Below are 12,223 nucleotides of genomic sequence, written 5' to 3' on the forward strand. Positions count from 1 at the left end.
GAGGCAATGTCAGTGTCTGGGCTTGTAAACATGACAATGCAGCCAACACAGTGTGCAAATATGAAAAAAAAATTGCTTAGGAAATACTGCTGCATGGATATTTACTGTACAGAGTGTACATGTTTTTGCTCTTGCTCAACAATCTCTAAATATCCTCTCTTATGCCGACAGAATACTTTGTTGTCGTCAAATGAACAAACATGATAATTTTTATGCCATTTTCGAATGAAATATTAGTATGCTGCTGAAGTCCTTCCCTGCATTTCTGGGAGTCTTAATGACCACCAAACTTCTGACAATCAATTATGTCAACCTTGAACCCCTTTCAGCACAAATTAATCAATACAGTTTGCTGACTCAGACTGTATACCTCACTGATGAACTGTTCCTTACATCATCACAACCAAATAAAACTCTTTTAATAACGGCATGCACATAATGGATTCTGCTTGTTCTGGGCTGATTGAGCCTTTTCGTATCATGAATGAGGTGAAGTTCATTTAAGGCGCCTCAACTTAATCCTGCTTAAGTCTGGGTAATGTGGTAATCTGAATTTGAGCAGGGGAGCGAGAAGTTTATGCTGACACAAAATTGGCTGATAGGAAGTATTAACATAAAAAGGAAAACGCACATCACGGCACAGCATAATTTGGCTCACTGGGGAGCGGGGACTTGATAAAGTGCTGAGGTCCTTCCCATAGGGACACCTTGGAAACCGTGGCAGCATGTGTGTGTGTGTCTGAAAGTGAGAGAGCAAAAGAGAGACCTAGGGGAGGGCAAGTGCACCAGGAGTGTCCCCACTTCATCTAAAAGCAAACCCCCCTCCCACGATAAGGCCAGCAGCAGATATATTCTCCAGTGTGTCTTCATGAGAAGTGACTGCACTATTAAAAAGGCCTGCCTGCCCACAGAGCATGCTGAGAGACCCAGATAATACACAACACCACAGGGAGCTGAAAGCAAACAGCTATTTTTACTATAGATTACAGCGCATGATTGTGATGCAGTAGTAGGGGAATAAACTGACCTAAACAGGTCAAAAGGGACAGAACTCTCTTTTGTTTTCACAGTGAAGGGTTCAGGTTGGACTAGAGGTAGATTTATTTGCACACATGGTTCGAGTTTAAATACCCTGCAGCAGAAAGCTGGAGCGTAAAGAGCAGGAAACTGGATCTCTGGCCTCCCAAAGTGCGTTATCTTTTCTATTAGCATTTATCGAGCTCAACAATTCTGCTGCCCACTTTAACTTTTAACGTGTTGGCACACGCAGATCTGCAGCCGGAAACTTCTCTCACTTTTGATTTCAAGTTCATCCTCAAATATGCCTGTATCTCTGCCAGCTGCTTCATCTGGCATAATAGACTGGAATGCATTATCAGGGAAGTTGGCAGAAATGGTGCTCGTCAACCTTTTCTGGAGGGAAGTTTTTCAAGTGTTCTCAGCATTATTGTATCATACTTGACGTCCTTCCTCACAGGCAGAGGGCAGCAGTGCTCTTCTGGATAGCTCAAGTCATCATTTCTTGATGCACAGAGCCACTCTGGTACATTAAACCCTAGATTGAAATGATTTGACCCCTGTATTTGGCAAAGGGCATGCAGTGTGTGTGCAGGGCTGCAGTCGTAGACCGGTAGAGATGAAAGACCAGACCAAATCATCAGATTGACAGATTTGATTCTGTAGCGTGTGGGAGCATCTAAAGTAGGTTATCACTGCCAGAGAAAGTGACAGGCCTGTTATGATTCAAGGCCGATGATAAATGAAATCAAGTGGAGAGTCCTGCTGAGACTTGTAACCCAGAGATGATTGAAAACGGTCCGGTGGCTGTGACAGCCATGTATCAGCTGACAAAACAACAAACAGATCTGTCTGTCACATCAGCTAACAGCTCACTTTGGATTTTCTCATGTTATAAACATGGATTGAGTGATTTACTGCACAAGGAACAAGAGCAACAGCCTACAATGAAAGATGCTTGACAATGGTTGATTCTACAAACATAATTCTTGAGACATAATAATGGAGCTCAAAAACAGAAAAAAAACTGGACTGGAAATATTTTCTCTCAGATTTGTAGCTTCTCCTTTAGGGTTAACATTACATAATCATATGGAAAAACAGGGCTAAAGGGGCAACCAATTTACAACTTGAGTCAAATTTAATCATGGACAGCCAGTGAGAAGAGACAAAAACAGCAGGGAGGGTCATGACAGCCAGGTTGTAATAGTATCAGTTATGATCTTCTGGCCAGCTGGTTTAAGATCACGATGCATCGGTTTCTACTGAAGCTAACTCAGTGTTAAATGCCATGGAGACTCTCAGATCCTGGTGAAGCCAGAGATGTGAGATGATTCATTTATGTTTTAGTGGATGAGTTATGTTTCATCCGTTGAGGTGGTCCACATTTTCATGTGGATATTAAGACTGACTGGACGGATATTCACAAGGTTAGGAGAGTTAAGCTTCCCTAGTCCGAGGAGGAGAGAGGGGAGATCTCTGCAACTCAGTTTGTGTTTACCAGCTTGTGCCAAGCAGTTTGTTCAAACTCTGGGGTGTTAACTCCTTCAGTTTGATTTGTTTGGGCAGGTGAGAGAGTTGCTTTTCCAACTTGGCACTAGATAACCCGACCAAACGTGTGAGTGTTTGTTTGGGGTAAAATGGCCCAACCAAGAGGAAACGAGAATGAAGAGTTGGAAGTTGTCAACATGAACAGGTCTGGACCAAGAGGCATAACTACAAATCAGACACAAAAGATATTTAAAATACAAAGAAGGATTAAGAAAAATAATTAATCAATGTCAAATACGGTGAGCCTTCGCAAAGATAAATTCTGCATCTGAAGGGTATCTGTAATTAAAATATGAAACAAGTTTGTTTGTCAAAATACCGCTAAAGAAAAGGATTAAAAAAGCTTTAACTCAACAAGGGACAAAAGTTAATCTTTTGAATTTTAGCAAAACGTAACTTCTAAAAATTTAGAAATTATCAAAGAACATTGTTCATGTTTGAGGCTGGAATAATAGTTAAAATCCAAATACATAATTTCTAACAAGTTTCCCTCTCATAACTTTTTCACACGCCAAAGTAGGTGAGTTGTTATTTCTCAGTTGTTAGTGCAGGTGTCACCTGTAAGGGTGTTTCCACACCTCTGGTTTTATTCTATTTCCGCAGAAAAAAGGATTTTTTTGTCTCCTTCACTGACAACAAGATAACCCTGGGAAAATGGCTTTCTTTCATTCTGATTAAAAATGATTCACCAGACCAGGTCTGCTTCAGATGTAATCATACTGCTAATGAGAATGAAAACAGAGAAAAGAAAAAATAATTTTTCACTGGTTCTGGCAAATCGAAACATGCCAAAGGTCCACGAATACTGATTATGGCTGCACTAACATCTGACCCCATAACTGATTACAAACCATATATAATGCATTAATATATAAGGGAGTATTCCAAAAGTAACCACCTGGCTGCTGCTAAACCCCTTCCCCAAACAGTGACCAACTAGGCATGGCAGGTCAATCAAACTCTGGATTTCTCCACATGTTCAAGCTTTGCACATGGGACTGTAGTAAGATTGATACTCAACATTTAAAGAGCTTGGAGGTTTTCTTGTTTTTTGATTTCCAAAACCAAAAACTACTAAAGCAACAGTGTAAAAAATGGATTAAACAACGTGAGCTGTAATCGTTAGAATGTTCGGCTAACTACCTTAGTGCCCACAGAGCGTTACTTCCAAGGCCACTGAGCTACTGATTTACTCAGTGACAGTGGTGGCTCAGTACAGTCAGCTGTGCTGTAATGGTTTTAGCGCAATATCATGTATGTGTGTATGTATGTATGTAGCCATTAAGTTCGTATTTAACACACCTTTAACAGGGTTCTTAGTTTGAGAAAAGTCAAGTGGAAACATAAAAAAGTCAGACGGAGACATTGTTTTTCAACCAACTCATGGAGCTACTGTTATCTCAGTGCTTATAGCTGATAAAATCTGCAAGCAAAAGTTGTCATTACGGCTGGCAAAATCAATAGCAGCCGGCTAGGAAAGAGAAGACTTGTCTGTTGTCTGCCTCTGAAACATAGAACCCGTTGTTAAGAAAATTACTAAGAATTGCAAGTAGTAAATCTGGCACTGTCACTGCGTGTGTATGTACAACCCGAGAATCAACAAGCACTTCTTTTTGATTTAAATGTAGAGTTCAGGTGTTGATTAGGTTAAACCAATTAAAAAAGGGAAACGAGCGCTGAGGCGAGACCCCACCTTAACAATCAGGTAAATAAGACACAACAGGCTACAGTGCATTAGCCTTGATTCTTGGGGAGGGGACTGTAAAATTAACTAGCCAAGCAAGGATAAATGATATTATTATGGTGCATTAACATCATCATCCAAGGAGAAAGTGCAATAACGCTTTCCAAAGGCACAGAGGGAGAAGGGGGCCATGAACAGGCACATAGCCAAAATCCTCCAGGGGACAAAACAACTGAGATAGATGGAGGTTGGAAACAACAGATAATGCAAAATATTTCAACGACCATAAATCTTTCTTTTCAAGCGCTGCCGTGATAGGCCTATTACTTTAGAGACCATATCCGTGATAACACTTGTGACACTCCAATATTTTTCTCCCAATCTTCAGTGAACTTTTTCTGCTATAGTTTGGGTACAAGTGAAATTGCAGATCATGGCGCTCTGCATGTGCAATTTTCTTATCATTAGCTATTTCTATTCAAGCCCCTCCATTTCCCCAACGGACTCATATGGTGAGCTTGCTGCAGAGGAGGGAATCTCTCGGGTTATTAAATGACAAGTGAGAGTCTGGGTTGTCATTGCCTTTGAATGTTATTACACTTCGATCCTCTTCAAGTGTTTTCCAGATACATGCATGGCACTTAAATTGATAGCTTTCCAATGAACAGCTGTGTCTGGTCACACAGTTTGCAATTTCTCAGGCGACGGTACAGTGCGGGAAGCCTGATTTCCATTTCACTGGAATTACTTGTGCTATGAAAAAAAAGGGTTACTCCAGTGACTACAGTATAGGAATTACATGCAGGAGAACACCCGATCTGTTCTCCTTTTTCTCAAAGGAATATCACAGAATCCACTGCTGTCTTACACAGTAATGTTCAATTAACAATGGAATAACAGCCTAGTGAGTGATTAAGTGGGTGATTAGTCATTATCAAACTACACAGATGATGCCATCAAATTAACACTGGGATGTGACAATGGGACCACTGTGAGGGCAGATTTGACAAAGGAATCAAAGAGATCCATTATAACCAGTGAGTAAAATGATACGGAGCATGCCTGGCACAAGAATGTAGTGATGAAGCTGCTGCCACATTTAGGAAATGAGGAGAAAACTACTCAGGAAAGTATGTAGAAAGCTTCTGACTCCATTGAGGCCATTGAAAGATCATAGGCTGGGTTGGACCTCTGTTGTTTGAAGACGGCTGTGAGATTGATGCTTATGCAGGCCAAATGCTGGCATAGGGAGCAATCAGTATGATTTTTATTAGAGAAGGAAATGCAATTCATTAATTCCCTCTTAATTGTGCTCATAACAGGAAACAGCAGAGCCTCTTTACAGCTGTCATAGTCACACCTAAGTAAATGCAATGTAAATCTCATTATTTTGCCTCATCATCATTGTATTTGTAATGTTGGCAACATAAACAATTTAGCACATCAGGTCAAGTCAAATACTGGTTATTTCTGTTATCACATACATGCCATCAGCGGGACTCTATAGCTGTAACATATTATCAGTCTTCACAAATCAGAATATTTCAATACAGAATCCGTCACAATAAACTTTCCCAAACTATTGTAATGCATATACAGTAACAGCTTTTCAACCTGTTTTGAAGGCATACAACACTGTTGCTTCCAGTAATTCGACTTATAAGAGAGAGAGAAGGTTTTCCATCCAGGAAACATTACAGGAGATCATTACAGTTATAAAGGGGTTTCAGAGCATTAAGGTGCCAGCCTCGGTGGATCAGTCTTACAGTTGATATACTTGTTTGTGATAAAGAAGTCTAATGGCCAGTGCTCTATTTAATGGCTTGTCTGACTGGTTGTATACAGCTCATGCTCTTTAGCTCATTCCCTTGATTGGTCTACGGCATAAAAAATGTAGACTGGGCTTGCAGCATCACCTTGAAGTGTCCTAGTTATAAACTATTCAAAATGTTTCTGAATGTTGTGTCATCTCTCCATGCCCATTTGGAGCTTATTCATTTCTGAGGTAAGATCAGGTGTATGCAGTTCCGTACAGGTGTCTATTTGTGACATTGATGTGGGGAGTGATGGTGTAAATGTGTGTGAAGTTGTACCTTTTTTCGTCTCTGTACCATTCAAATTCTGGTGTGGGCACAGCGGTGGCTTCACACTGCAGTGTCCCCATGCGGCCCACCGGAGTCTCTGAGCTCTGGGTTTTCTTTATTGTCGGAGGGTCTGCAGAGTTACACAAAGATGACATACGTTAAATCTTAAAACCAAACCAACTTTCATGTAGTCAAGCGTTATGCTCCTCCTTAATGATATCAGCCCATGTGGCACTTGTGTTTCCTTTCAGTTTTTGTTTTTCTTTCCCTAAAAAGTAAATTTAATTTAGTCAAGTATGTCTAAATATGGTCATTGATATAAGCCTGGCACAGAAAACAAAAACCCCTTTCATATGATGACTTATTCTCTGTATTGAATCTTACTAATAAAAGCAAACAAATGGACAAATACCAATGATAAGCTGAAGGAATTGAGTTTCTTCTATTTTGTATTGTAGAATTCCGCTAGCTTAAGGCTTTTATACTGCAAGAACTAATGTATAATATATTACTTGGAGCTTGACTCCAAAGAATAATCACTGCTAAAACTCCAAATTTATCAAGTTTATTAACATTCATCATACACACATAATGTCTTCTACAAACATCACAATGGCCAGAAATATGTCCAATGTGGATTAATGACTGTTTTCCATTTAGGATTAAATACTAAGCAATAGTTTAATATAGAAATCTTTATCATTTGATTCAGGCACTCACACTTGGCTAAAGTAAGGTTTGGGCAAACAGCCATACGCGATTTGTCCGGATCAAAGAGAATCTTACAACTCCTCTGGGGGGGAAGTTGGTTTGTGGTGTCTCCTGAGGTGTTCATCAACCTGCAGCCAACGTTTGCATTACGCTCATCAAATCCAACATGGATCCCTGACAAGATGTAATTAGGGGATCTTGTTTTGAAATGCAAAGTGCCTCTTAAATGATGATGGTGGTACGTGAGAATTACCATGGGAATGACAGTTGCAATCAAAGTTGGAGATCTTTCTCTTTCTACCTGGATTCATCTTGAGAAGACTGAAGTGTACTCCAAAACTTTCAAGATACTGCCTTAACGCCCCGTCACACTAAATTCTACATGTCTCTACCCTTAACTCCAGTCTTGACTTTTATACGCTTTTGTGTTGAGTATATCATCTTGTGACACGTCTGACATGAAACAAGGTAAGAATATAGATCAGTCTGGAATAGAGTAAGCGCTGCAGTCTGTCGTTACTTACAGCTGACAACCACATTGACGTATTTGACATCAGGTGTGGCGACGTCGTTGCTGGCCTTGCATTCATAGCGACCCGCTTGGTTTCGCATGATGCCTATAATGTCCAGGTACTCTTCTCCATCCAACGGCTCTGCTGCAGAGAGATAGAGAGAGAGCGAGAGAGGAGGAGGAGTGATTGAGGGAGGCAAGAGGAAGACGAACAAAGAGAGGGACAAAAGAAAGAAGGAGACAAAGTTAATGTTTGAGCTCTGTTCAAGAGAGTTACTTTTCCCAGGGACTCTAAACCAGCATAATCGCCTGTCAATCAATTCAGGGGAAGATAAACTGACTAAAATATTTTTACTGGATGATCATGTAACGAATGTAGGTGAAGATCTTTTTAATTAAAAAAAAATTAAACATTTCGACAAATAAGCTTATTCGCTTACTTGTCGAGAGCTAGATGAGAAGATGGATGCCAGCTGGTTAGCTTAGCTTAGCATAAAGAATATGCGGGTGGTCTATTTTTGATCCCGTCAAGCAGGTCGCACTGGCAGGAAGTCAGACACAGAAACAGCATAGACAATCTGGTCAATTTTCAAAATAAAATACAGCGTGCACACCCTAGCTTGAAAAACATTGTTTTGGATCCAACATATTGCAGACAACATGCTCTAAAGATGCTCCACTTCTAAAGCGCTCTCGGTGGGATTTGAAGTCATATGGATCACAGAGACAAAACATGACACAGATGCAATGTTATAAAACCATGCCTGGTGGAATTTTGGGGTAAAGGTGACAAATTATTTATGTGCTGGACTATTTCTCAGCTTGGCACCGTGACTCCCAGGTTGCCTGGCAACATCACAGTGATGACAAGACTCCTGGAAGCCACTGCTTCCGGCGCAGATATAGTCTATTTGGTCTACATATTTGGTCTATTATATCTACAGCAAAATTTTTTGAGGTTTCAATTTCTACACTGTAAACATGTTCTATTGCAAGCAAGTTCACATGTATCTATACACTTTGGATGTTTGGATATGTTGCTATACAAAGAACTATTTTATTTTAAGAAAATGGCTATTATTTCGCCACCCACATCAGCTTGGCATGGCCACCATTAGCACAGAGGACACTAAGGTACTTTATTAAAGAGGAAGCAAAATGGCCAATCTGATTAGCAGTTAAGATTCACTCACTTTGAGGGACATACTGTATCCACGATACTGTAGGCTTAGGTAGAAAAGAGAATGTAATTTATTTAAGGAAAGATTGCCAAGTGTCATGTTTCACAGTTCATATTGGTGTCAGATATGGTTCTTTAAAGGTGTGAGTATGTACGAAACGCAGTACTTCAAATGATGTGTTATCCAACCACGAAGGCAAGTGTTTCGAGCTGCTCTGAAAGGCCACATTCGAAGGTGGGTGAAAAGCCTGCCGTCAGAAAGGATGGGGAGACTAGATAATTGTTTGGATGGGAAGGCATACATGGTGCTGCACAAAAAGTTACTTGAAAAACTTTACTGTACTTTGTGTTTAGTCACCTCCACACATCGCTTTGTGAAGTAGGTGTGCCCCAGTTTCAGAAATTTACAAAAATTATCAGACATTGGAAAGGTATGGGAGGTTTCATATGCTGTTCGGCCATCCGACAAGCGCTTGGGTTAAATCATACTGACACGTTTAAGTCTATTGAGAGTTGCTTTTGATGAAGGGCTAAATAAAAAAGGCAGCAATTGAAACCGCAGCATTCTTCCACACTAATATTTCACAACAGAGGTAATTCAAATTCACAGTCAGGGTATGCTGAAAAACTCAAGCCGAATGACTTAGATTGACTCTTCAACTGAAAGCACATTTAATATTCATTAAACAACTTGTTAAGCAGACTTTTATTAGTTGTTTGTCTAAAAGCTTCAATTAACAGAGGAATAATATCTGCAAATGTCAGGAAAAACACTTGAACAGAGTGCAAGAGAACTACAGAGACTATCAGACAGATATCTGACTAATTGTTTAATGAGCAATCTAGCTAATTAGCCATGTACAGAACATAACGTCTCGGCATCTCATTAGGAAAGATGCTATGTCTTATTAAGATCTATTGGTGGGTCAGAAGGAGGAAATGTCAAATTATTTGATGTGCTACCAAGTTAATTGTACTTCATCTTTTATCACATCTGAAGATAGCATTGGCGTGAAGACCCTGAAATATCATTATTTGTGATATCAGCTGATTTATTTGGTGGATGCGTATGTGACTGCAATTAATTTGAGATGTGATAATTAATGCTGTATGCAAGGGTGTAGCACAAACTTATTTTTTATGGGCTCCACCATTTGTTCTAGTTTCTTTTCTTTGTGGGCCCTCTTCACACGAGGGCCCAGTATACCCAATCCCCCTCATTCCCTCAGTCCTACGCCCTTGTATGTGATAATACCGTGTTTGTGTATTATACAAAAGACAGCCATTCTACATAAATTTCAATCTGATGGAAAATGAAATGATTGGAAATAACAATGACTTAATAAGAAATCATATGCTTGTAGCCAGGATATTTCTCAAAAAGATACAATTATGGTAAATGGACTGAACTTGCATAGCGCCTTTCTAATCTTCCGACCACTCAGTTCACTTTGCTACATTCACCCATCACAAACAGAAACAAACATTCATGAGAGCAATTTGGGGTTCAGTATCTTGGTCAAAGACACTTCGACATGCAGCAGGAGATTGAACCTCCAACCTTCTGATTAGAGGACGACCCGCTAAGCTACAGCCGCCCCATCACAATTAGCTGCACTGAATAACAGTCTCCTCTGACCCAGCAAACACAACTACAATAACATTGACTGAAACGTCCCTTAATCTAAAAAAATAAAGAGTGGTGGAATCTGGGCAGTGCAAATAAATTGCACAAGATCTCTGAGGTGGATGGATAAAATGCATGTTTGTAACAACAGTAAATGTCAGTAGTTGCAATTGTGGGCAAGTTCATGCTCATGTTACGAGTGAGGGGCTACAGGCTCTGTGAGAACGAAGCACTGTGACCTGAGAAATGAACCAGCAACTACAGGGACTCTGATATGGGAGGTTCGTTGAAAAAACAGCTGCTCTGCCTTGGTGATCACACATAAATGCTTTGCCATTAAATGCCATAAAGCTCAGTCAACAACACCTCAAAAACATCAGTCTGACTTTTATACATGCCTAAAGCTCAAACTCCTAATACCTACAAAATCGAGCCTGGTCTCAGTGTTTGAAACAGAAAGAGAGAAAAAAACTAAATGATCCAAATCAAGTGCATGATGGAGATGGAGGTCAGCTGATACAGTATTATTTCATGTTGATTGAAAGATCAGTGGGATCACGATCAAAGTCTAAACCAGATCATATTCAGCCCTCCCTGGACGAATTGCCAGAGTAACGTGATTGGAGTGGTATGATTGAAAATCTGTTGCCATGGAAATTCTACTGAAGCTCAATCTCTACTTCAGTGCTTTGGTTTGGTGCTGGATAAGGGGAAGAGAAAAAACAGGTGACTGCAAAGATCAAAGAAGAGAGTAAAGAGAAGACAGGAGAGGGGAGAATTTAAATGAGAGATGAGAGGAAGTGGCTCGACTAGTTTTTTTAAGCGCAGCAATTAACTGTCAGTAATCTCACCTGGTGTATAGAGAGCAACTCAATCATGACAGATGAATGGAACGTGATGTATTGTCTAAAGAAACAATTAATTGAGATACAACATTTCAAGCGTCTTTGTCTGTGCCCATGGGGGAATATCCCTTCCTGTGTGTGCTTCACATGTTATCTGTTTAATGAAGCATAATGAAGATAGATTGGTTAATCTTGTCTGGAGGGAATTGATTAGGGTGTGTGTACAGTATATGTGTGCATATGCCCATGCCTGTTTGTGGACGTGTTACGTCTCTATGGTGAGTGAGTATGAAGTGTGCATGCGTGGATTGGGGTGAAGGCTTCCAGGGAGCACTAAGACCGTTGACTAATTCAAAGTGTGTGCATTAGAAAAGCCCCATGAATCCTGGCATTACCCTATATTATATCATCACATTTGTATGCTAATCTGAAAAGAGGAAGGAGAGTGGGTGACAGAGAGGAAAAGAGTAGTAAAGTAAGGGAAGGACAAGGAGTGAGCTTCATTTTTTTTCCTGCACATTTTCTGTTTTTCCAGATAGATATCAGCATGCTCACATGAATGACAACGCTAACATGCTGATGTTTAGCAAGTGTAATGTGTACCATCTTCATTTGGTGAGCTAAAATAAAAAAAAGAAAACATGAAGTACAGCTGAAGTTGGTATCATTTATTTTGAAGGTATCTAGGCATAAGTAAGAAGTATTGGACAAATTAAAATTTGGACTTTATAATGATTAAAGTCAAAAAGTCAACGGAGAACCAAAATCATTAGGATTCAACCTCTGGACATCATGGAATATCTGTGCCAAATTTCATGGCAATGTTGCACCATCATGTTTCACAAATGGGACAAATGGCTCAAAATAGGCCCTTTCTTGTTTTTCCTGAGTTTTATGGCACCCATAGTTTCTTTACACGCTTGGAAGGTGATCAGTTATCAGTTTCGCCGCTAGATGCCAACAATAAATAGTTTGTTTAGTAGCTAGATCGATAGACAGACAGACAGACAGAC

At 40.0% G+C, this 12,223-nt stretch overlaps 1 protein-coding gene across 1 annotated transcript in view; it reads right to left on the minus strand.

Annotated features, from left to right (window-relative positions):
* The window catches only part of lsamp (limbic system associated membrane protein), a gene marked incomplete in the record, with an annotated part of 184,969 nt that overhangs the window by 4,236 nt on the left and 168,510 nt on the right, over positions 1-12,223 (minus strand). Inside the window, 2 exon segments of the mRNA XM_035679513.1 lie at positions 6,346-6,466; positions 7,572-7,703. Coding sequence (XP_035535406.1) covers positions 6,346-6,466; positions 7,572-7,703 — 253 coding nt within the window.

This window comes from Morone saxatilis, unplaced genomic scaffold, assembly GCF_004916995.1.
Source record: "Morone saxatilis isolate NCDOM2014 unplaced genomic scaffold, NCSU_SB_2.0 Contig8, whole genome shotgun sequence".
Taxonomy (NCBI): domain Eukaryota; kingdom Metazoa; phylum Chordata; class Actinopteri; family Moronidae; genus Morone; species Morone saxatilis.